The sequence below is a fragment of the Cetorhinus maximus genome, unplaced genomic scaffold (assembly GCF_964194155.1).
Source record: "Cetorhinus maximus unplaced genomic scaffold, sCetMax3.hap1.1 HAP1_SCAFFOLD_2710, whole genome shotgun sequence".
NCBI lineage: Eukaryota > Metazoa > Chordata > Chondrichthyes > Lamniformes > Cetorhinidae > Cetorhinus > Cetorhinus maximus.
This window is the reverse complement of record NW_027598643.1, coordinates 1,988-28,317: the sequence shown is the minus strand read 5'-3', so window position 1 is coordinate 28,317 and position 26,330 is coordinate 1,988. Positions and strand designations below refer to the sequence as shown.

Below are 26,330 nucleotides of genomic sequence, written 5' to 3'. Positions count from 1 at the left end.
CTGTGCAGATACCTCGGGGGAGCGTTGGGGACCGTTTCTGCGCCACCCTCTGAGCGGGGTTGTGGGGTACCCCTGCCCACCATGAACGCCATTGTGGCCCTGTGCCACTTCTGTGAGCTGCACGGGCCGAGGACCTTGTTCTGCACCCAAGCCCTCCATTCTCCGGTGCCCCAGCAGCAGGTCGAGGGTCAAGGGCCAGGTCCGGGGCCTGCGGACGACGAGGAAGGCGGCATCCAGATGGGCACTCGCGCCCGAGCCAGAAGCCCCTTCGAGGGCAACAGTGAGGACTCGGGAAGCCCCGGACCCAAGAACGCAGACATGTGTGAGGTGAGTCTCTCCAATCCTCGCCCTCCTGCTCCAATCCCTCCCTCCCTATCTCTGTAACCTCCTCCAGCCCCGACAATTCTCATCCTCCTGTTCAAATCCCTCCCTCCCTCCCTATCTCTGTAACCTCCTCCAGCCCCGACAATTCTCATCCTCCTGTTCAAATCCCTCCCTCACCCCCTCCCTCCCTATCTCTGTAACCTCCTCCAGCCCCGACAATTCTCATCCTCCTGTTCAAATCCCTCCCTCACCCCCTCCCTCCCTATCTCTGTAACATCCTCCAGCCCCGACAATTCTCACCCTCCTGTTCAAATCCCTCCCTCACCCCCCTCCCTCCCTATCTCTGTAACCTCCTCTAGCCCCTACAATTCTCACCCTCCTGCTCCAATCCCTCCTTCGCTCCCTCCATCCCTATCTCTGTAACCTCCTCCAGCCCCTACAATTCTCATCCTCCTGCTCAAATCCCTCCCTCACCCCCTCCCTCCCTATCTCTGTAACCTCCTCCAAACCCTACAATCCTCACCCTCCTGCTCAAATCCCTCCCTCCCTGTCTCTGTTACCTCCTCCATCCCCTACAATTCTCACCCTCTTGTTCAAATCCCTCCCTCACCCTCTCCCTCCCTATATCTGTAACCTCCTCCAGCCCCTACAATTCTCATCCTCCTGTTCAAATCCCTCCATATCTGTACAGTGACTGGTGTCTCTCAGTCCCCTCTTTCTCTGGGAGATATCTGTACACTGACTGGTGTCTCTCAGTCCCTCTCTCTCTCTCAGGGAGATATCTGTACACTGACTGGTGTCTCTCAGTCCCTCTCTCTCAGGGAGATATCTGTACACTGACTGGTGTTTCTCAGTCCCCTCTCTCTCAGTGAGATATCTGTACACTGACTGTTGTCTCTCAGTCCCCTCTCTCTCTCAGGGAGATATCTGTACACTAACTGGTGTCTCTCAGTCCCCTCTCTCTCTCAGGGAGATATCAGTACACTGACTGTTGTCTCTCAGTCCCCTCTCTCTCATGGAGATATCTGTACACTGACTGGTGTCTCTCAGTCCCACTCTCTCAGGGAGATATCTGTACACTGACTGGTGTCTCTCAGTCCCTCTCTCTCTCAGGGAGATATCTCTACACTGACTGGTGCCTCTCAGTCCCCTCTCTCTCAGGGAGATATCTCTACACTGACTGGTGTCTCTCAGTCCCTCTCTCTCTCAGGGAGATATCTGTACACTGACTGGTGTCTCTCAGTCCCCTCTCACTCAGGGAGATATCTGTACACTGACTGGTGTCTCTCAGTCCCCTCTCTCTCTCTCAGGGAGATATCTGTACACTGACTGGTGTCTCTCAGCCCCTCTCTCTCAGGGAGATATCTGAACACTGACTGGTGTCTCTCAGCCCCTCTCTCTCAGGGAGATATCTGCACACTGACTGGTGTCTCTCAGTCCCCTCTCTCTCAGGGAGATATCTGTACACTGACTGGTATCTCTCAGTCCCTCTCTCTCTCAGGGAGATATCTGTACACTGACTGGTATCTCTCAGTCCCCTCTCTCTCTCAGGGAGATATCTGTACACTGACTGGTGCCTCTCAGTCCCCTCTCTCTCAGGGAGATATCTGTACACTGACTGGTGTCTCTCAGTCCCTCTCTCTCTCAGGGAGATATCTGTACACTGACTGGTATCTCTCAGTCACTCTCTCTCAGGGAGATATCTGTACACTGACTGGTGTTTCTCAGTCCCCTCTCTCTCAGTGAGATATCTGTACACTGACTGTTGTCTCTCAGTCCCCTCTCTCTCTCAGGGAGATATCTGTACACTGACTGGTATCTCTCAGTCCCTCTCTCTCTCAGGGAGATATCTGTACACTGACTGGAATCTCTCAGTCCCCTGTCTCTCAGGGAGATATCTGTACACTGACTGGTGTCTCTCAGTCCCTCTCTCTCTCAGGGAGATATCTGTACACTGACTGGTGTCTCTCAGTTTCCTCTCTCTCAGGGAGATATCTGTACAGTGACTGGTGTCTCTCAGTCCCCTCTCTCTCAGGGAGATATCTGTACACTGACTGGTGTCTCTCAGTCCCTCTCTCTCTCTCAGGGAGATATCTGTACACTGACTGGTGTTTCTCAGTCCCCTCTCTCTCTGGGAGATATCTGTACACTGACTGGTGTTTCTCAGTCCCCTCTCTCTCAGTGAGATATCTGTACACTGACTGTTGTCTCTCAGTCCCCTCTCACTCAGGGAGATATCTGTACACTGACTGGTGTCTCTCAGTCCCCTCTCTCTCTCTCAGGGAGATATCTGTACACTGACTGGTGTCTCTCAGCCCCTCTCTCTCAGGGAGATATCTGAACACTGACTGGTGTCTCTCAGCCCCTCTCTCTCAGGGAGATATCTGCACACTGACTGGTGTCTCTCAGTCCCCTCTCTCTCAGGGAGATATCTGTACACTGACTGGTATCTCTCAGTCCCTCTCTCTCTCAGGGAGATATCTGTACACTGACTGGTATCTCTCAGTCCCCTCTCTCTCTCAGGGAGATATCTGTACACTGACTGGTGCCTCTCAGTCCCCTCTCTCTCAGGGAGATATCTGTACACTGACTGGTGTCTCTCAGTCCCTCTCTCTCTCAGGGAGATATCTGTACACTGACTGGTATCTCTCAGTCCCTCTCTCTCAGGGAGATATCTGTACACTGACTGGTGTTTCTCAGTCCCCTCTCTCTCAGTGAGATATCTGTACACTGACTGTTGTCTCTCAGTCCCCTCTCTCTCTCAGGGAGATATCTGTACACTGACTGGTATCTCTCAGTCCCTCTCTCTCTCAGGGAGATATCTGTACACTGACTGGAATCTCTCAGTCCCCTGTCTCTCAGGGAGATATCTGTACACTGACTGGTGTCTCTCAGTCCCTCTCTCTCTCAGGGAGATATCTGTACACTGACTGGTGTCTCTCAGTTTCCTCTCTCTCAGGGAGATATCTGTACAGTGACTGGTGTCTCTCAGTCCCCTCTCTCTCAGGGAGATATCTGTACACTGACTGGTGTCTCTCAGTCCCTCTCTCTCTCTCAGGGAGATATCTGTACACTGACTGGTGTTTCTCAGTCCCCTCTCTCTCTGGGAGATATCTGTACACTGACTGGTGTTTCTCAGTCCCCTCTCTCTCAGTGAGATATCTGTACACTGACTGTTGTCTCTCAGTCCCCTCTCTCTCAGGGAGATATCTGTACACTGACTGTTGTCTCTCAGTCCCCTCTCTCTCTCAAGGTGATATCTGTACACTGACTGGTGTCTCTCAGTCCCACTCTCTCAGGGAGATATCTGTACACTGACTGGTGTCTCTCAGTCCCCTCTCACTCAGGGAGATATCTGTACACTGACTGGTGCCTCTCAGTCCCCTCTCACTCAGGGAGATATCTGTACACTGACTGGTGTCTTTCAGTCCCTCTCTCTCAGGGAGATATCTGTACACTGACTGGTGTCTCTCAGTCCCCTCGCTCTCAGGGAGATATCTGTACACTGACTGGTGTCTCTCAGTCCCTCTCTCTCAGGGAGATATCTGTACACTGACTGGTGTCTCTCAGTCCCTCTCTCTCTCAGGGAGATATCTGTACACTGACTGGTGTCTCTCAGTCCCTCTCTGTCAGGGAGATATCTGTACACTGACTGGTGTCTCTCAGTCCCCTCTCACTCAGGGAGATATCTGTACACTGACTGGTGTCTCTCAGTCCCCTCTCTCTCAGGGAGATATCTGTACGCTGACTGGTGTTTCTCAGTCCCCTCTCTCTCAGTGAGATATCTGTACACTGACTGTTGTCTCTCAGTCCCCTCTCTCTCAGGGAGATATCTGTACACTGACTGTTGTCTCTCAGTCCCCTCTCTCTCTCAAGGTGATATCTGTACACTGAGTGGTGTCTCTCAGTCCCACTCTCTCAGGGAGATATCTGTACACTGACTGGTGTCTCTCAGTCCCCTCTCACTCAGGGAGATATCTGTACACTGACTGGTGCCTCTCAGTCCCCTCTCACTCAGGGAGATATCTGTACACTGACTGGTGTCTTTCAGTCCCTCTCTCTCAGGGAGATATCTGTACACTGACTGGTGTCTCTCAGTCCCCTCGCTCTCAGGGAGATATCTGTACACTGACTGGTGTCTCTCAGTCCCCTCTCACTCAGGGAGATATCTGTACACTGACTGGTGTCTCTCAGTCCCCTCTCTCTCTCAGGGAGATATCTGTACACTGACTGGTGTCTCTCAGTCCCCTCTCACTCAGGGAGATATCTGTACACTGACTGGTGTCTCTCAGTCCCCTCTCACTCAGGGAGATATCTGTACACTGACTGGTGTCTCTCAGTCCCCTCTCACTCAGGGAGATATCTGTACACTGACTGGTGTCTCTCAGTCCCCTCTCTCTCAGGGAGATATCTGTACACTGACTGATGTTTCTCAGTCCCCTCTCTCTCAGGGAGATATCTGTACACTGACTGTTGTCTCTCAGTCCCCTCTCTCTCTCAGGGTGATATCTGTACACTGACTGGTGTCTCTCAGTCCCACTCTCTCAGGGAGATATCTGTACACTGACTGGTGTCTCTCAGTCCCCTCTCTCTCAGGCAGATATCTGTACACTGACTGGTGTCTTTCAGTCCCTCTCTCTCAGGGAGATATCTGTACACTGACTGGTGTCTCTCAGTCCCTCTCTCTCAGGGAGATATTTGTACACTGACTGGTGTCTCTCAGTCCCTCTCTCTCTCAGGGAGATATCTGTACACTGACTGGTGTCTCTCAGTCCCCTCTCTCTCAGGGAGATATCTGTACACTGACTGGTGTCTCTCAGTCCCTCTCTGTCAGGGAGATATCTGTACACTGACTGGTGTCTCTCAGTCCCCTCTCACTCAGGGAGATAGCTGTACACTGACTGGTGTCTCTCAGTCCCCTCTCACTCAGGGAGATATCTGTACACTGACTGGTGTATCTCAGTCCCTCTCTCTCTCAGGGAGATATCTGTACACTGACTGATGTTTCTCAGTCCCCTCTCTCTCAGGGAGATATCTGTACACTGACTGGTGTCTTTCAGTCCCTCTCTCTCAGGGAGATATCTGTACACTGACTGGTCTCTCAGTCCCTCTCTCTCAGGGAGATATCTGTACACTGACTGGTGTCTCTCAGTCCCTCTCTCTCAGGGAGATATCTGTACACTGACTGATGTCTCTCAGTCCCCTCTCTCTCAGGGAGATATCTGTACACTGACTGGTGTCTTTCAGTCCCTCTCTCTCAGGGAGATATCTGTACACTGACTGGTGTCTTTCAGTCCCTCTCTCTCAGGGAGATATCTGTACACTGACTGGTGTCTCTCAGTCCCCTCGCTCTCAGGGAGATATCTGTACACTGACTGGTGTCTCTCAGTCCCTCTCTCTCAGGGAGATATCTGTACACTGACTGATGTTTCTCAGTCCCCTCTCTCTCAGGGAGATATCTGTACACTGACTGGTGTCTCTCAGACCCCTCTCTCTCATGGAGATATCTGTACACTGACTGGTGTCTCTCAGTCCCTCTCTCTCTCAGGGAGATATCTGCTCACTGACTGGTGTCTCTCAGTCCCTCTCTCTCTCAGGGAGATATCTGTACTCTGACTGGTGTCTCTCAGTCCCCTCTCACTCAGGGAGATATCTGTACACTGACTGGTGTCTCTCAGTTCCCTCTCTCTCAGGGAGATATCTGTACACTGACTGATGTTTCTCAGTCCCCTCTCTCTCAGTGAGATATCTGTACACTGACTGGTGTCTTTCAGTCCCTCTCTCTCAGGGAGATATCTGTACACTGACTGGTGTCTCTCATTCCCCTCGCTCTCAGGGAGATATCTGTACACTGACTGGTGTCTCTCAGTCCCTTTCTCTCAGGGAGATATCTGTACACTGACTGATGTCTCTCAGTCCCCTCTCTCTCAGGGAGATATCTGTACACTGACTGGTGTCTTTCAGTCCCTCTCTCTCAGGGAGATATCTGTACACTGACTGGTGTCTTTCAGTCCCTCTCTCTCAGGGAGATATCTGTACACTGACTGGTGTCTCTCAGTCCCCTCGCTCTCAGGGAGATATCTGTACACTGACTGGTGCCTCTCAGTCCCCTCTCTCTCAGGGAGATATCTGTACACTGACTGGTGTCTCTCAGTCCCTCTCTCTCAGGGAGATATCTGTACACTGACTGGTGTCTCTCAGTCCTCTCTCTCTCAGGGAGATATCTGTACACTGACTGGTGTCTCTCAGACCCCTCTCTCTCAGGGAGATATCTGTACACTGACTGGTGTCTCTCAGTCCCTCTCTCTCTCAGGGAGATATCTGCCCACTGACTGGTGTCTCTCAGTCCTCTCTCTCTCAGGGAGATATCTGTACACTGACTGGTGTCTCTCAGTCCCTCTCTCTCTCAGGGAGATATCTGTACACTGACTGGTGTCTCTCAGTCCCCTCTCTCTCAGGGAGATATCTGTACACTGACTGGTGTCTCTCAGTCCCTCTCACTCAGGGAGATATCTGTACACTGACTGGTATCTCTCAGCCCCCTCTCTCTCAGGGAGATATCTGTACACTGACTGGTGTCTCTCAGTCCCTCTCACTGTCAGGGAGATATCTGTACACTGACTGGTGTCTCTCAGTCCCCTCTCTCTCTCAGGGAGATATCTGTACACTGACTGGTATCTCTCAGTCCCTCTCTCTCAGGGAGATATCTGTACACTGACTGGTGTCTCTCAGTCCCCTCTCACTCAGGGAGATATCTGTACACTGACTGGTGTCTTTCAGTCCCTCTCTCTCAGGGAGATATCTGTACACTGACTGGTGTCTTTCAGTCCCTCTCTCTCAGGGAGATATCTGTACACTGACTGGTGTCTCTCAGTCCCCTCGCTCTCAGGGAGATATCTGTACACTGACTGGTGTCTCTCAGTCCCTCTCTCTCAGGGAGATATCTGTACACTGACTGGTGTCTCTCAGTCCCTCTCTCTCTCAGGGAGATATCTGTACACTGACTGGTGTCTCTCAGTCCCTCTCTGTCAGGGAGATATCTGTACACTGACTGGTGTCTCTCAGTCCCCTCTCACTCAGGGAGATATCTGTACACTGACTGGTGTCTCTCAGTCCCCTCTCTCTCAGGGAGATATCTGTACGCTGACTGGTGTTTCTCAGTCCCCTCTCTCTCAGTGAGATATCTGTACACTGACTGTTGTCTCTCAGTCCCCTCTCTCTCAGGGAGATATCTGTACACTGACTGTTGTCTCTCAGTCCCCTCTCTCTCTCAAGGTGATATCTGTACACTGAGTGGTGTCTCTCAGTCCCACTCTCTCAGGGAGATATCTGTACACTGACTGGTGTCTCTCAGTCCCCTCTCACTCAGGGAGATATCTGTACACTGACTGGTGCCTCTCAGTCCCCTCTCACTCAGGGAGATATCTGTACACTGACTGGTGTCTTTCAGTCCCTCTCTCTCAGGGAGATATCTGTACACTGACTGGTGTCTCTCAGTCCCCTCGCTCTCAGGGAGATATCTGTACACTGACTGGTGTCTCTCAGTCCCTCTCTCTCAGGGAGATATCTGTACACTGACTGGTGTCTCTCAGTCCCTCTCTCTCTCAGGGAGATATCTGTACACTGACTGGTGTCTCTCAGTCCCTCTCTGTCAGGGAGATATCTGTACACTGACTGGTGTCTCTCAGTCCCCTCTCACTCAGGGAGATATCTGTACACTGACTGGTGTCTCTCAGTCCCCTCTCTCTCTCAGGGAGATATCTGTACACTGACTGGTGTCTCTCAGTCCCCTCTCACTCAGGGAGATATCTGTACACTGACTGGTGTCTCTCAGTCCCCTCTCACTCAGGGAGATATCTGTACACTGACTGGTGTCTCTCAGTCCCCTCCCACTCAGGGAGATATCTGTACACTGACTGGTGTCTCTCAGTCCCCTCTCTCTCAGGGAGATATCTGTACACTGACTGATGTTTCTCAGTCCCCTCTCTCTCAGGGAGATATCTGTACACTGACTGTTGTCTCTCAGTCCCCTCTCTCTCTCAGGGTGATATCTGTACACTGACTGGTGTCTCTCAGTCCCACTCTCTCAGGGAGATATCTGTACACTGACTGGTGTCTCTCAGTCCCCTCTCTCTCAGGCAGATATCTGTACACTGACTGGTGTCTTTCAGTCCCTCTCTCTCAGGGAGATATCTGTACACTGACTGGTGTCTCTCAGTCCCTCTCTCTCAGGGAGATATTTGTACACTGACTGGTGTCTCTCAGTCCCTCTCTCTCTCAGGGAGATATCTGTACACTGACTGGTGTCTCTCAGTCCCCTCTCTCTCAGGGAGATATCTGTACACTGACTGGTGTCTCTCAGTCCCTCTCTGTCAGGGAGATATCTGTACACTGACTGGTGTCTCTCAGTCCCCTCTCACTCAGGGAGATAGCTGTACACTGACTGGTGTCTCTCAGTCCCCTCTCACTCAGGGAGATATCTGTACACTGACTGGTGTATCTCATTCCCTCTCTCTCTCAGGGAGATATCTGTACACTGACTGATGTTTCTCAGTCCCCTCTCTCTCAGGGAGATATCTGTACACTGACTGGTGTCTTTCAGTCCCTCTCTCTCAGGGAGATATCTGTACACTGACTGGTCTCTCAGTCCCTCTCTCTCAGGGAGATATCTGTACACTGACTGGTGTCTCTCAGTCCCTCTCTCTCAGGGAGATATCTGTACACTGACTGATGTCTCTCAGTCCCCTCTCTCTCAGGGAGATATCTGTACACTGACTGGTGTCTTTCAGTCCCTCTCTCTCAGGGAGATATCTGTACACTGACTGGTGTCTTTCAGTCCCTCTCTCTCAGGGAGATATCTGTACACTGACTGGTGTCTCTCAGTCCCCTCGCTCTCAGGGAGATTTCTGTACACTGACTGGTGTCTCTCAGTCCCTCTCTCTCAGGGAGATATCTGTACACTGACTGATGTCTCTCAGTTCCCTCTCTCTCAGGGAGATATCTGTACACTGACTGATGTTTCTCAGTCCCCTCTCTCTCAGTGAGATATCTGTACACTGACTGGTGTCTTTCAGTCCCTCTCTCTCAGGGAGATATCTGTACACTGACTGGTGTCTCTCATTCCCCTCGCTCTCAGGGAGATATCTGTACACTGACTGGTGTCTTTCAGTCCCTCTCTCTCATGGAGATATCTGTACACTGACTGGTGTCTTTCAGTCCCTCTCTCTCAGGGAGATATCTGTACACTGACTGGTGTCTCTCAGTCCCCTCGCTCTCAGGGAGATATCTGTACACTGACTGGTGTCTCTCAGTCCCTCTCTCTCAGGGAGATATCTGTACACTGACTGGTGTCTCTCAGTCCCTCTCTCTCTCAGGGAGATATCTGTACACTGACTGGTGTCTCTCAGTCCCTCTCTGTCAGGGAGATATCTGTACACTGACTGGTGTCTCTCAGTCCCCTCTCACTCAGGGAGATATCTGTACACTGACTGGTGTCTCTCAGTCCCCTCTCTCTCAGGGAGATATCTGTACGCTGACTGGTGTTTCTCAGTCCCCTCTCTCTCAGTGAGATATCTGTACACTGACTGTTGTCTCTCAGTCCCCTCTCTCTCAGGGAGATATCTGTACACTGACTGTTGTCTCTCAGTCCCCTCTCTCTCTCAAGGTGATATCTGTACACTGAGTGGTGTCTCTCAGTCCCACTCTCTCAGGGAGATATCTGTACACTGACTGGTGTCTCTCAGTCCCCTCTCACTCAGGGAGATATCTGTACACTGACTGGTGCCTCTCAGTCCCCTCTCACTCAGGGAGATATCTGTACACTGACTGGTGTCTTTCAGTCCCTCTCTCTCAGGGAGATATCTGTACACTGACTGGTGTCTCTCAGTCCCCTCTCTCTCTCAGGGAGATATCTGTACACTGACTGGTGTCTCTCAGTCCCTCTCTCTCAGGGAGATATCTGTACACTGACTGGTGTCTCTCAGTCCCTCTCTCTCTCAGGGAGATATCTGTACACTGACTGGTGTCTCTCAGTCCCTCTCTGTCAGGGAGATATCTGTACACTGACTGGCGTCTCTCAGTCCCCTCTCACTCAGGGAGATATCTGTACACTGACTGGTGTCTCTCAGTCCCCTCTCTCTCTCAGGGAGATATCTGTACACTGACTGGTGTCTCTCAGTCCCCTCTCACTCAGGGAGATATCTGTACACTGACTGGTGTCTCTCAGTCCCCTCTCACTCAGGGAGATATCTGTACACTGACTGGTGTCTCTCAGTCCCCTCTCACTCAGGGAGATATCTGTACACTGACTGGTGTCTCTCAGTCCCCTCCCACTCAGGGAGATATCTGTACACTGACTGGTGTCTCTCAGTCCCCTCTCTCTCATGGAGATATCTGTACACTGACTGATGTTTCTCAGTCCCCTCTCTCTCAGGGAGATATCTGTACACTGACTGTTGTCTCTCAGTCCCCTCTCTCTCTCAGGGTGATATCTGTACACTGACTGGTGTCTCTCAGTCCCACTCTCTCAGGGAGATATCTGTACACTGACTGGTGTCTCTCAGTCCCCTCTCTCTCAGTGAGATATCTGTACACTGACTGGTGTCTTTCAGTCCCTCTCTCTCAGGGAGATATCTGTACACTGACTGGTGTCTCTCAGTCCCTCTCTCTCAGGGAGATATTTGTACACTGACTGGTGTCTCTCAGTCCCTCTCTCTCTCAGGGAGATATCTGTACACTGACTGGTGTCTCTCAGTCCCCTCTCTCTCAGGGAGATATCTGTACACTGACTGGTGTCTCTCAGTCCCCTCCCACTCAGGGAGATATCTGTACACTGACTGGTGTCTCTCATTCCCCTCGCTCTCAGGGAGATATCTGTACACTGACTGGTGTCTTTCAGTCCCTCTCTCTCAGGGAGATATCTGTACACTGACTGGTGTCTTTCAGTCCCTCTCTCTCAGGGAGATATCTGTACACTGACTGGTGTCTCTCAGTCCCTCTCGCTCTCAGGGAGATATCTGTACACTGACTGGTGTCTCTCAGTCCCTCTCTCTCAGGGAGATATCTGTACACTGACTGGTGTCTCTCAGTCCCTCTCTCTCTCAGGGAGATATCTGTACACTGACTGGTGTCTCTCAGTCCCTCTCTGTCAGGGAGATATCTGTACACTGACTGGTGTCTCTCAGTCCCCTCTCACTCAGGGAGATATCTGTACACTGACTGGTGTCTCTCAGTCCCCTCTCTCTCAGGGAGATATCTGTACGCTGACTGGTGTTTCTCAGTCCCCTCTCTCTCAGTGAGATATCTGTACACTGACTGTTGTCTCTCAGTCCCCTCTCTCTCAGGGAGATATCTGTACACTGACTGTTGTCTCTCAGTCCCCTCTCTCTCTCAAGGTGATATCTGTACACTGAGTGGTGTCTCTCAGTCCCACTCTCTCAGGGAGATATCTGTACACTGACTGGTGTCTCTCAGTCCCCTCTCACTCAGGGAGATATCTGTACACTGACTGGTGCCTCTCAGTCCCCTCTCACTCAGGGAGATATCTGTACACTGACTGGTGTCTCTCAGTCCCCTCTCTCTCTCAGGGTGATATCTGTACACTGACTGGTGTCTCTCAGTCCCCTCTCACTCAGGGAGATATCTGTACACTGACTGGTGTCTCTCAGTCCCCTCTCACTCAGGGAGATATCTGTACACTGACTGGTGTCTCTCAGTCCCCTCTCTCTCAGGGAGATATCTGTACACTGACTGTTGTCTCTCAGTCCCCTCTCTCTCTCAGGGTGATATCTGTACACTGACTGATGTTTCTCAGTCCCCTCTCTCTCAGGGAGATATCTGTACACTGACTGTTGTCTCTCAGTCCCCTCTCTCTCTCAGGGTGATATCTGTACACTGACTGGTGTCTCTCAGTCCCACTCTCTCAGGGAGATATCTGTACACTGACTGGTGTCTCTCAGTCCCCTCTCTCTCAGGCAGATATCTGTACACTGACTGGTGTCTTTCAGTCCCTCTCTCTCAGGGAGATATCTGTACACTGACTGGTGTCTCTCAGTCCCTCTCTCTCAGGGAGATATTTGTACACTGACTGGTGTCTCTCAGTCCCTCTCTCTCTCAGGGAGATATCTGTACACTGACTGGTGTCTCTCAGTCCCCTCTCTCTCAGGGAGATATCTGTACACTGACTGGTGTCTCTCAGTCCCTCTCTCTCTCAGGGAGATATCTGTACACTGACTGGTGTCTCTCAGTCCCCTCTCTCTCAGGGAGATATCTGTACACTGACTGGTGTCTCTCAGTCCCTCTCACTCAGGGAGATATCTGTACACTGACTGGTATCTCTCAGCCCCCTCTCTCTCAGGGAGATATCTGTACACTGACTGGTGTCTCTCAGTCCCTCTCACTGTCAGGGAGATATCTGTACACTGACTGGTGTCTCTCAGTCCCCTCTCTCTCTCAGGGAGATATCTGTACACTGACTGGTATCTCTCAGTCCCTCTCTCTCAGGGAGATATCTGTACACTGACTGGTGTCTCTCAGTCCCCTCTCACTCAGGGAGATATCTGTACACTGACTGGTGTCTTTCAGTCCCTCTCTCTCAGGGAGATATCTGTACACTGACTGGTGTCTTTCAGTCCCTCTCTCTCAGGGAGATATCTGTACACTGACTGGTGTCTCTCAGTCCCCTCGCTCTCAGGGAGATATCTGTACACTGACTGGTGTCTCTCAGTCCCTCTCTCTCAGGGAGATATCTGTACACTGACTGGTGTCTCTCAGTCCCTCTCTCTCTCAGGGAGATATCTGTACACTGACTGGTGTCTCTCAGTCCCTCTCTGTCAGGGAGATATCTGTACACTGACTGGTGTCTCTCAGTCCCCTCTCACTCAGGGAGATATCTGTACACTGACTGGTGTCTCTCAGTCCCCTCTCTCTCAGGGAGATATCTGTACGCTGACTGGTGTTTCTCAGTCCCCTCTCTCTCAGTGAGATATCTGTACACTGACTGTTGTCTCTCAGTCCCCTCTCTCTCAGGGAGATATCTGTACACTGACTGTTGTCTCTCAGTCCCCTCTCTCTCTCAAGGTGATATCTGTACACTGAGTGGTGTCTCTCAGTCCCACTCTCTCAGGGAGATATCTGTACACTGACTGGTGTCTCTCAGTCCCCTCTCACTCAGGGAGATATCTGTACACTGACTGGTGCCTCTCAGTCCCCTCTCACTCAGGGAGATATCTGTACACTGACTGGTGTCTTTCAGTCCCTCTCTCTCAGGGAGATATCTGTACACTGACTGGTGTCTCTCAGTCCCCTCGCTCTCAGGGAGATATCTGTACACTGACTGGTGTCTCTCAGTCCCTCTCTCTCAGGGAGATATCTGTACACTGACTGGTGTCTCTCAGTCCCTCTCTCTCTCAGGGAGATATCTGTACACTGACTGGTGTCTCTCAGTCCCTCTCTGTCAGCGAGATATCTGTACACTGACTGGTGTCTCTCAGTCCCCTCTCACTCAGGGAGATATCTGTACACTGACTGGTGTCTCTCAGTCCCCTCTCTCTCTCAGGGAGATATCTGTACACTGACTGGTGTCTCTCAGTCCCCTCTCACTCAGGGAGATATCTGTACACTGACTGGTGTCTCTCAGTCCCCTCTCACTCAGGGAGATATCTGTACACTGACTGGTGTCTCTCAGTCCCCTCCCACTCAGGGAGATATCTGTACACTGACTGTTGTCTCTCAGTCCCCTCTCTCTCTCAGGGTGATATCTGTACACTGACTGGTGTCTCTCAGTCCCACTCTCTCAGGGAGATATCTGTACACTGACTGGTGTCTCTCAGTCCCCTCTCTCTCAGGCAGATATCTGTACACTGACTGGTGTCTTTCAGTCCCTCTCTCTCAGGGAGATATCTGTACACTGACTGGTGTCTCTCAGTCCCTCTCTCTCAGGGAGATATTTGTACACTGACTGGTGTCTCTCAGTCCCTCTCTCTCTCAGGGAGATATCTGTACACTGACTGGTGTCTCTCAGTCCCCTCTCTCTCAGGGAGATATCTGTACACTGACTGGTGTCTCTCAGTCCCTCTCTGTCAGGGAGATATCTGTACACTGACTGGTGTCTCTCAGTCCCCTCTCACTCAGGGAGATAGCTGTACACTGACTGGTGTCTCTCAGTCCCCTCTCACTCAGGGAGATATCTGTACACTGACTGGTGTATCTCAGTCCCTCTCTCTCTCAGGGAGATATCTGTACACTGACTGATGTTTCTCAGTCCCCTCTCTCTCAGGGAGATATCTGTACACTGACTGGTGTCTTTCAGTCCCTCTCTCTCAGGGAGATATCTGTACACTGACTGGTCTCTCAGTCCCTCTCTCTCAGGGAGATATCTGTACACTGACTGGTGTCTCTCAGTCCCTCTCTCTCAGGGAGATATCTGTACACTGACTGATGTCTCTCAGTCCCCTCTCTCTCAGGGAGATATCTGTACACTGACTGGTGTCTTTCAGTCCCCCTCTCTCAGGGAGATATCTGTACACTGACTGGTGTCTTTCAGTCCCTCTCTCTCAGGGAGATATCTGTACACTGACTGGTGTCTCTCAGTCCCCTCGCTCTCAGGGAGATATCTGTACACTGACTGGTGTCTCTCAGTCCCTCTCTCTCAGGGAGATATCTGTACACTGACTGATGTCTCTCAGTTCCCTCTCTCTCAGGGAGATATCTGTACACTGACTGATGTTTCTCAGTCCCCTCTCTCTCAGTGAGATATCTGTACACTGACTGGTGTCTTTCAGTCCCTCTCTCTCAGGGAGATATCTGTACACTGACTGGTGTCTCTCATTCCCCTCGCTCTCAGGGAGATATCTGTACACTGACTGGTGTCTTTCAGTCCCTCTCTCTCAGGGAGATATCTGTACACTGACTGGTGTCTTTCAGTCCCTCTCTCTCAGGGAGATATCTGTACACTGACTGGTGTCTCTCAGTCCCCTCGCTCTCAGGGAGATATCTGTACACTGACTGGTGTCTCTCAGTCCCTCTCTCTCAGGGAGATATCTGTACACTGACTGGTGTCTCTCAGTCCCTCTCTCTCTCAGGGAGATATCTGTACACTGACTGGTGTCTCTCAGTCCCTCTCTGTCAGGGAGATATCTGTACACTGACTGGTGTCTCTCAGTCCCCTCTCACTCAGGGAGATATCTGTACACTGACTGGTGTCTCTCAGTCCCCTCTCTCTCAGGGAGATATCTGTACGCTGACTGGTGTTTCTCAGTCCCCTCTCTCTCAGTGAGATATCTGTACACTGACTGTTGTCTCTCAGTCCCCTCTCTCTCAGGGAGATATCTGTACACTGACTGTTGTCTCTCAGTCCCCTCTCTCTCTCAAGGTGATATCTGTACACTGAGTGGTGTCTCTCAGTCCCACTCTCTCAGGGAGATATCTGTACACTGACTGGTGTCTCTCAGTCCCCTCTCACTCAGGGAGATATCTGTACACTGACTGGTGCCTCTCAGTCCCCTCTCACTCAGGGAGATATCTGTACACTGACTGGTGTCTTTCAGTCCCTCTCTCTCAGGGAGATATCTGTACACTGACTGGTGTCTCTCAGTCCCCTCGCTCTCAGGGAGATATCTGTACACTGACTGGTGTCTCTCAGTCCCTCTCTCTCAGGGAGATATCTGTACACTGACTGGTGTCTCTCAGTCCCTCTCTCTCTCAGGGAGATATCTGTACACTGACTGGTGTCTCTCAGTCCCTCTCTGTCAGGGAGATATCTGTACACTGACTGGTGTCTCTCAGTCCCCTCTCACTCAGGGAGATATCTGTACACTGACTGGTGTCTCTCAGTCCCCTCTCTCTCTCAGGGAGATATCTGTACACTGACTGGTGTCTCTCAGTCCCCTCTCACTCAGGGAGATATCTGTACACTGACTGGTGTCTCTCAGTCCCCTCTCACTCAGGGAGATATCTGTACACTGACTGGTGTCTCTCAGTCCCCTCTCTCTCTCAGGGAGATATCTGTACACTGACTGGTGTCTCTCAGTCCCCTCTCACTCAGGGAGATATCTGTACACTGACTGGTGTCTCTCAGTCCCCTCTCACTCAGGGAGATATCTGTACACTGACTGGTGTCTCTCAGTCCCCTCCCACTCAGGGAGATATCTGTACACTGACTGGTGTCTCTCAGTCCCCTCTCTCTCAGGGAGATATCTGTACACTGACTGATGTTTCTCAGTCCCCTCTCTCTCAGGGAGATATCTGTACACTGACTGTTGTCTCTCAGTCCCCTCTCTCTCTCAGGGTGATATCTGTACACTGACTGGTGTCTCTCAGTCCCACTCTCTCAGGGAGATATCTGTACACTGACTGGTGTCTCTCAGTCCCCTCTCTCTCAGGCAGATATCTGTACACTGACTGGTGTCTTTCAGTCCCTCTCTCTCAGGGAGATATCTGTACACTGACTGGTGTCTCTCAGTCCCTCTCTCTCAGGGAGATATTTGTACACTGACTGGTGTCTCTCAGTCCCTCTCTCTCTCAGGGAGATATCTGTACACTGACTGGTGTCTCTCAGTCCCCTCTCTCTCAGGGAGATATCTGTACACTGACTGGTGTCTCTCAGTCCCCTCCCACTCAGGGAGATATCTGTACACTGACTGGTGTCTCTCATTCCCCTCGCTCTCAGGGAGATATCTGTACACTGACTGGTGTCTTTCAGTCCCTCTCTCTCAGGGAGATATCTGTACACTGACTGGTGTCTTTCAGTCCCTCTCTCTCAGGGAGATATCTGTACACTGACTGGTGTCTCTCAGTCCCTCTCGCTCTCAGGGAGATATCTGTACACTGACTGGTGTCTCTCAGTCCCTCTCTCTCAGGGAGATATCTGTACACTGACTGGTGTCTCTCAGTCCCTCTCTCTCTCAGGGAGATATCTGTACACTGACTGGTGTCTCTCAGTCCCTCTCTGTCAGGGAGATATCTGTACACTGACTGGTGTCTCTCAGTCCCCTCTCACTCAGGGAGATATCTGTACACTGACTGGTGTCTCTCAGTCCCCTCTCTCTCAGGGAGATATCTGTACGCTGACTGGTGTTTCTCAGTCCCCTCTCTCTCAGTGAGATATCTGTACACTGACTGTTGTCTCTCAGTCCCCTCTCTCTCAGGGAGATATCTGTACACTGACTGTTGTCTCTCAGTCCCCTCTCTCTCTCAAGGTGATATCTGTACACTGAGTGGTGTCTCTCAGTCCCACTCTCTCAGGGAGATATCTGTACACTGACTGGTGTCTCTCAGTCCCCTCTCACTCAGGGAGATATCTGTACACTGACTGGTGCCTCTCAGTCCCCTCTCACTCAGGGAGATATCTGTACACTGACTGGTGTCTCTCAGTCCCCTCTCTCTCTCAGGGAGATATCTGTACACTGACTGGTGTCTCTCAGTCCCCTCTCACTCAGGGAGATATCTGTACACTGACTGGTGTCTCTCAGTCCCCTCTCACTCAGGGAGATATCTGTACACTGACTGGTGTCTCTCAGTCCCCTCTCTCTCAGGGAGATATCTGTACACTGACTGTTGTCTCTCAGTCCCCTCTCTCTCTCAGGGTGATATCTGTACACTGACTGATGTTTCTCAGTCCCCTCTCTCTCAGGGAGATATCTGTACACTGACTGTTGTCTCTCAGTCCCCTCTCTCTCTCAGGGTGATATCTGTACACTGACTGGTGTCTCTCAGTCCCACTCTCTCAGGGAGATATCTGTACACTGACTGGTGTCTCTCAGTCCCCTCTCTCTCAGGCAGATATCTGTACACTGACTGGTGTCTTTCAGTCCCTCTCTCTCAGGGAGATATCTGTACACTGACTGGTGTCTCTCAGTCCCTCTCTCTCAGGGAGATATTTGTACACTGACTGGTGTCTCTCAGTCCCTCTCTCTCTCAGGGAGATATCTGTACACTGACTGGTGTCTCTCAGTCCCCTCTCTCTCAGGGAGATATCTGTACACTGACTGGTGTCTCTCAGTCCCTCTCTGTCAGGGAGATATCTGTACACTGACTGGTGTCTCTCAGTCCCCTCTCACTCAGGGAGATAGCTGTACACTGACTGGTGTCTCTCAGTCCCCTCTCACTCAGGGAGATATCTGTACACTGACTGGTGTATCTCAGTCCCTCTCTCTCTCAGGGAGATATCTGTACACTGACTGATGTTTCTCAGTCCCCTCTCTCTCAGGGAGATATCTGTACACTGACTGGTGTCTTTCAGTCCCTCTCTCTCAGGGAGATATCTGTACACTGACTGGTCTCTCAGTCCCTCTCTCTCAGGGAGATATCTGTACACTGACTGGTGTCTCTCAGTCCCTCTCTCTCAGGGAGATATCTGTACACTGACTGATGTCTCTCAGTCCCCTCTCTCTCAGGGAGATATCTGTACACTGACTGGTGTCTTTCAGTCCCTCTCTCTCAGGGAGATATCTGTACACTGACTGGTGTCTTTCAGTCCCTCTCTCTCAGGGAGATATCTGTACACTGACTGGTGTCTCTCAGTCCCCTCGCTCTCAGGGAGATATCTGTACACTGACTGGTGTCTCTCAGTCCCTCTCTCTCAGGGAGATATCTGTACACTGACTGATGTTTCTCAGTCCCCTCTCTCTCAGGGAGATATCTGTACACTGACTGGTGTCTCTCAGACCCCTCTCTCTCATGGAGATATCTGTACACTGACTGGTGTCTCTCAGTCCCTCTCTCTCTCAGGGAGATATCTGCTCACTGACTGGTGTCTCTCAGTCCCTCTCTCTCTCAGGGAGATATCTGTACTCTGACTGGTGTCTCTCAGTCCCCTCTCACTCAGGGAGATATCTGTACACTGACTGGTGTCTCTCAGTTCCCTCTCTCTCAGGGAGATATCTGTACACTGACTGATGTTTCTCAGTCCCCTCTCTCTCAGTGAGATATCTGTACACTGACTGGTGTCTTTCAGTCCCTCTCTCTCAGGGTGATATCTGTACACTGACTGGTGTCTCTCATTCCCCTCGCTCTCAGGGAGATATCTGTACACTGACTGGTGTCTCTCAGTCCCTTTCTCTCAGGGAGATATCTGTACACTGACTGGTGTCTCTCAGTCCCTCTCTCTCAGGGAGATATCTGTACACTGACTGGTGTCTTTCAGTCCCTCTCTCTCAGGGAGATATCTGTACACTGACTGGTGTCTTTCAGTCCCTCTCTCTCAGGGAGATATCTGTACACTGACTGGTGTCTCTCAGTCCCCTCGCTCTCAGGGAGATATCTGTACACTGACTGGTGCCTCTCAGTCCCCTCTCTCTCAGGGAGATATCTGTACACTGACTGGTGTCTCTCAGTCCCTCTCTCTCAGGGAGATATCTGTACACTGACTGGTGTCTCTCAGTCCTCTCTCTCTCAGGGAGATATCTGTACACTGACTGGTGTCTCTCAGACCCCTCTCTCTCATGGAGATATCTGTACACTGACTGGTGTCTCTCAGTCCCTCTCTCTCTCAGGGAGATATCTGCCCACTGACTGGTGTCTCTCAGTCCTCTCTCTCTCAGGGAGATATCTGTACACTGACTGGTGTCTCTCAGTCCCTCTCTCTCTCAGGGAGATATCTCTACACTGACTGGTGTCTCTCAGTCCCCTCTCTCTCAGGGAGATATCTGTACACTGACTGGTGTCTCTCAGTCCCTCTCACTCAGGGAGATATCTGTACACTGACTGGTATCTCTCAGCCCCCTCTCTCTCAGGGAGATATCTGTACACTGACTGGTGTCTCTCAGTCCCTCTCACTGTCAGGGAGATATCTGTACACTGACTGGTGTCTCTCAGTCCCCTCTCTCTCTCAGGGAGATATCTGTACACTGACTGGTATCTCTCAGTCCCTCTCTCTCAGGGAGATATCTGTACACTGACTGGTGTCTCTCAGTCCCCTCTCTCTCAGGGAGATATCTGTACACTGACTGGTGTCTCTCAGTCCCCTCTCACTCAGGGAGATATCTGTACACTGACTGATGTCTCTCAGTCCCCTCTCTCTCTCAGGGAGATATCTGTACACTGACTGGTGTCTCTCAGTCCCCTCTCTCTCTCAGGAAGATATCTGTACACTGACTGGTGTCTCTCAGTCCCTCTCTCTCTCTGGGAGATATCTGTACACTGACTGGTGTCTCTCAGTCCCCTCTCTCTCTCTGGGAGATATCTGTACACTGACTGGTGTCTCTCAGTCCCCTCTCTCTCAGGGAGATATCTGTACACTGACTGGTGTCTCTCAGTCCTCTCTCTCTCAGGGAGATATCTGTACACTGACTGATGTCTCTCAGTCCCCTCTCTCTCTCAGGGAGATATCTGTACACTGACTGGTGTCTCTCAGTCCCTCTCACTCAGGGAGATATCTGTACACTGACTGGTGTCTCTCAGTCCCCTCTCTCTCTCAGGGAGATATCTGTACACTGACCGGTGTCTCTCAGTCCCTCTCACTCAGGGAGATATCTGTACACTGACTGGTGTCTCTCAGTCCCCTCTCTCTCAGGGAGATATCTGTACACTGACTGGTGTCTTTCAGTTCCTCTCTCTCATTTTTATCTCTCTTTGCTAGGGCTGTCGCTCATTTTCATTTGGCCACCCTGGATACATCAGCTTGGACAAGGAGGCCTCGATTGAGTACATGAGCCACCAGCACCCCAGTCACCCGCAGCTATTCAGCATTGTGAGGCAGGCCTGTGTGCGGAGTCTGAGTTGTGAGGTAAGTGTATTACTCCCTATCCCTCACTCCCCACCTACCCACCCTCTCCCCATCTCCCTCACTACCCACCCTCTCCCCGTCTCCCTCACTACCCACCCTCTCCCCGTCTCCCTCAATCCCCACCTACCCACCTTCTCCCCATCTCCCTCAATCCCCACCTACCCACCTTCTCCCCGTCTCCCTCAATCCCCACCTACCCACCTTCTCCCCGTCTCCCTCAATCGCCACCTACCCACCATCTCCCCGTCTCCCTCAATCCCCACCTACCCACCTTCTCCCCGTCTCCCTCACTCCCCACCTACCCACCCTCTCCCCGTCTCCCTCAATCCCCGCCTTCTCCCCGTCTCCCTCAATCCCCGTCTACCCACTCTCTCCCCGTCTCCCTCAATCCCCACCTACCCACCTTCTCCCCGTCTCCCTCAATTGCCCCTACCCACCTTCTCCCCCATCCCTCAATCCCCACCTACTCCCCCGTCTCCCTCAATCCCCACCCAACCACCTTCTCCCCGTCTCCCTCAATCCCCACCTACCCACCTTCTCCCCATCTCCCTCAATCCCCGTCTCCCTCAATCCCCACCTACCCACCTTCTCCCCGTCTCCCTCAATCCCCACCTACCCACCTTCTCCCCGTCTCCCTCAATCCCCACCTACCCACCTTCTCCCCGTCTCCCTCAATCCCCACCTACCCACCTTCTCCCCGTCTCCCTCAATTGCCCCTACCCACCTTCTCCCCGTCTCCCTCAATCCCCGCCTACCACCTTCTCCCCGTCTCCCTCAATCCCCACCTACCCACCTTCTCCCCGTCTCCCTCAATCCCCACCTACCCACCTTCTCCCCGTCTCCCTCAATCCCCACCTGCCCACCTTCTCCCCGTCTCCCTCTATCCCCACCTACCCACCTTCTGCCCGTCTCCCTCAATCCCCACCTACCCACCTTCTCCCTGTCTCCCTCAATCCCCACCTACCCACCTTCTCCCCGTCTCCCTCAATCCCCACCTACCCACCTTCTCCCCCGTCTCCCTCAATCCCCACCTACCCACCTTCTCCCCGTCTCCCTCAATCCCCACCTACCCACCTTCTCCCCCGTCTCCCTCAATCCCCACCTACCCACCTTCTCCCCGTCTCCCTCAATCCCCACCTACCCACCTTCTCCCCGTCTCCCTCAATCCCCACCTACCCACCTTCTCCCCGTCTCCCTCAATCCCCACCTACCCACCTTCTCCCCGTCTCCCTCAATCCCCACCTACCCACCTTCTCCCCGTCTCCCTTAATCCCCACCTACCCACCTTCTCCCCGTTTCCCTCAATCCCCGCCTACCCGCCTTCTCCCCGTCTCCCTCAATCCCCGTCTACCCACTCTCTCCCCGTCTCCCTCAATCCCCACCTACCCACCTTCTCCCCGTCTCCCTCAATTGCCCCTACCCACCTTCTCCCCCATCCCTCAATCCCCACCTACTCCCCCGTCTCCCTCAATCCCCACCCAACCACCTTCTCCCCGTCTCCCTCAATCCCCACCTACCCACCTTCTCCCCATCTCCCTCAATCCCCGTCTCCCTCAATCCCCACCTACCCACCTTCTCCCCGTCTCCCTCAATCCCCACCTACCCACCTTCTCCCCGTCTCCCTCAATCCCCACCTACCCACCTTCTCCCCGTCTCCCTCAATCCCCACCTACCCACCTTCTCCCTGTCTCCCTCAATCCCCACCCAACCACCTTCTCCCCGTCTCCCTCAATCCCCACCTACCCACCTTCTCCCCGTCTCCCTCAATCCCCACCTACCCACCTTCTCCCCGTCTCCCTCAATCCCCACCGACCCACCTTCTCCCTGTATCCCTCACTCCCCACCTACTCCCCGTCTCCCTCACTCCCCACCTACCCACCTTCTCCCTGTATCCCTCACTCCCCACCTACTCCCCGTCTCCCTCACTCCCCACCTACCTACCTTCTCCCTGTATCCCTCAATCCCCACCTTCTCCCCGTATCCCTCAGGCCCCTACACTCTCCTTGAGGGAAGTGGGGTGATGGTGGGATCGAGGGCCTGCGGGAGATTTGAGTTGGGAAATCTGGCTGAATTTTGGGGAACATGTTTGACCTCTCCCTCCCACCTCTCCCTCCCACCCCACCTTGCCCACAGGTGTGCCCAGGCCGAGAGGGCCCCATTTTCTTCGGCGACGAGCAGCATGGCTTTGTTTTCAGTCACACGTTCTTCATCAAGGACAGCCTAGCCCGTGGCTTCCAGCGCTGGTACAGCATCATCGTCGTGGCGATGGATAGGATCTACCTGATCAACTCCTGGCTTTTTCTCCTCAACACCATTCGCGGCATCATCGATGAACTGCAGGGCAACGCGCTCAAGGTGAGGATCAAAATTGTCAGGGTCACCCAGAGTGTAATTGCCGCGTGCCCGGCTGCACTAGGAGTTTTATACCTCGTGCAACACAGAGTATTTTCATTTAATATATGCAGTGTTATAGCCAGTAACACACGCTGTGTTATTATACAATATACACAGCGTTATACCCAGTAACGCGCGGTGTGTGATTATATAATATACACAGCGTTATACCCAGTAACGCGCGGTGTGCGATTATGTAATATACACAGCGTTATACCCAGTAACGCGCGGTGTGCGATTACATAATATACACAGCGTTATACCCAGTAACGCGCGGCGTGCGATTATATAATATACACAGCGTTATACCCAGTAACGCGCGGCGTGCGATTATATAATATACACAGCGTTATACCCAGTAACGCGCGGCGTGCGATTATGTAATATACACAGCGTTATACCCAGTAACGCGCGGCGTGCGATTATGTAATATACACAGCGTTATACCCAGTAACGCGCGGCGTGCGATTATGTAATATACACAGCGTTATACCCAGTAACGCGCGGCGTGCGATTATGTAATATACACAGCGTTATACCCAGTAACGCGCGGCGTGCGATTATGTAATATACACAGCGTTATACCCAGTAACGCGCGGCGTGCGATTATGTAATATACACAGCGTTATACCCAGTAACGCGCGGCGTGCGATTATGTAATATACACAGCGTTATACCCAGTAACGCGCGGCGTGCGATTATGTAATATACACAGCGTTATACCCAGTAATGCGCGGCGTGCGATTATATAATATACACAGCGTTATACCCAGTAACGCGCGGCGTGCGATTATATAATATACACAGCTTTATACCCAGTAACGCGCGGCGTGCGATTATATAATATACACAGCGTTATACCCAGTAACGCGCGGCGTGCGATTATATAATATACACAGCGTTATACCCAGTAACGCGCGGCATGCGATTATATAATATACACAGCGTTATACCCAGTAACGCGCGGCGTGCGATTATATAATATACACAGCGTTATACCCAGTAACGCGCGGCGTGCGATTATATAATATACACAGCGTATACCCAGTAACGCGCGGTGTGTGATTATATAATATACACAGCGTTATACCCAGTTACGCGCGGCGTGTGATTATATAATATACACAGCGTTATACCCAGTGACGCGCGGTGTGTGATTATATAATATACACAGCGTTATACCCAGTGACGCGCGGTGTGTGATTATATAATATACACAGCGTTATACCCAGTGACGCGCGGTGTGTTATTATAAAATATACACAGCGTTATACCCAGTGACGCGCGGTGTGTGATTATATAATATACACAGCGTTATACCCAGTAACGCACGGTGTGTGATTATATAATATACACAGCGTTATACCCAGTAACGCACGGTGTGTGATTATATAACATACACAGCGTTATACCCAGTAACGCACGGTGTGTGATTATATAATACACACAGCGTTATACCCAGTGACGCACGGTGTGTGATTATATAATATACACAGCGTTATACCCAGTAACGCACGGTGTGTTTATGTTTAATATTTATAGCCTTATCTCTCCCCCTCTTTTCTCCCCCACACCCCGCCCCCTCCATTTCCCTGCAGGTGTTCGAGGCTGAGCAGTTTGGATGCCCTCAGAGGGCCCAGCGGATGAACACGGCCTTCACCCCGGGGGCTTTCCTGCACCAGCGGAACGGCAATGCTGCTCGGTCACTGCCCTCACTCACCAACGACCTCAATCTCTGGGCCTCTCTGCACACCAGCTTCGCTTGGTGAGGAGGATGGGGCGCGGTGGGGGGGTGTGGTGTTGGGTGGCCGGATCTGGGCAGGGTTGGCATTGGATACGTGCAGGCCTGGGTAAGGCCCGGGAGTGTCGTCATGGCCTGTATGAGGGGATGGGCCTAGGCTTGGCTCTGGGGCCTAGGCCTGGGATTATCATCGTGGCCTGTATGAGGATATGGGCCTTGACGCCTTGACCTGGGAGTGTCATCATGGCCTGTGTGAGGGGGATGGGCCTAGGCTTGGGTCTGGGACCTTGGCCTTGGAGTGTCGTCGTGGCCCGTATGAAGGGATGGATCGGGGCTTGGGCCTGGGGCCTAGGCCTGCGAGTGTCATCATGGCCTGTGTGAGGGGGATGGGCCTGGGCTTGGGCTTGCGCCTGGGGCCTAGGCTTGGAAGCATCGTCATGGCCTGTATGAGGAGATGGGCTTGGGCTTGGGCTTGGGCCTGGGGCTTGGGCCTGGCGTCTAGGCTTGGGAGCGTCGTCATGGCCTGTATGAGTAGATGGGCCTGGGCTTGGGCTTGGGCCTGGGGCCTAGGCTTGGGAGCATCGTCATGGCCTGTATGAGGAGATGGGCCTAGATTTGGGCCTGGGGCCTGCGTGGGCTTTGCGAGCTACTGGGCCTGCGCCAGTTTTCTTCAGTATACCAGCCTGCCACTAACTGTTTCCCTCTCCACTATCCCAATCCGCCCACAGGTTGCTGAAGGCCTGCGGCAGCCGCCTGACAGAGAAGCTTCTAGAAGGCGCCCCCACTGAGGACACGCTGGTACAGATGGAGAAGCAGGCAGGTGAGAGAAGGTGCAAGCGGCCAAATCCGGCTTCCCCATGCTCCCAACTGGGTGGGGGAATGCCTCCGAGGCGAGGCGCAGGCTTCATTCCCATGAGCGCCCGTGGTTGGCCAAGGCGGTCGAGGAGAATATCCAATCAAAAACTAAGGCATAGAAAGCGGCGAAAACTAGTGGGAGGCCAGAGGATTGGGAAATTCTTTTAGGAACCAGCAGCGGAGACTAAAAAGCTAATAAAGAGAGAGAAAATTGATCATGAAAGTTAATTGTTAAGAAATATAAAAACAAACAGCAGGAGCTTCTATGGGTATATAAAAAGGAAGAGAGTAGCT

The 26,330-nt window shown here is 52.2% G+C and overlaps 1 protein-coding gene across 1 annotated transcript; it reads left to right on the top strand.

Annotated features, from left to right (window-relative positions):
• Positions 1 to 26,330, top strand: flcn (folliculin). Its single transcript, XM_078537633.1, has 5 exons — positions 1 to 327; positions 20,900 to 21,046; positions 23,180 to 23,401; positions 25,039 to 25,205; positions 25,910 to 26,330. The coding sequence occupies exons 1-5, from the start codon at positions 82 to 84 to the stop codon at positions 26,202 to 26,204; spliced, it is 1,077 nt and encodes a 358-aa protein (XP_078393759.1). The 5' UTR covers positions 1 to 81; the 3' UTR covers positions 26,205 to 26,330.

Bases quoted from the DNA above. Each gene is read 5' to 3' on its own strand.
- flcn (XM_078537633.1), top strand. From the start codon at position 82: ATGAACGCCATTGTGGCCCTGTGCCACTTCTGTGAGCTGCACGGGCCG. The intron at 328-20,899 runs GTGAGTCTCTCC...TCTCTTTGCTAG, and splicing joins AGAACGCAGACATGTGTGAG to GGCTGTCGCTCATTTTCATT. The intron at 25,206-25,909 runs GTGAGGAGGATG...ATCCGCCCACAG, and splicing joins CTGCACACCAGCTTCGCTTG to GTTGCTGAAGGCCTGCGGCA.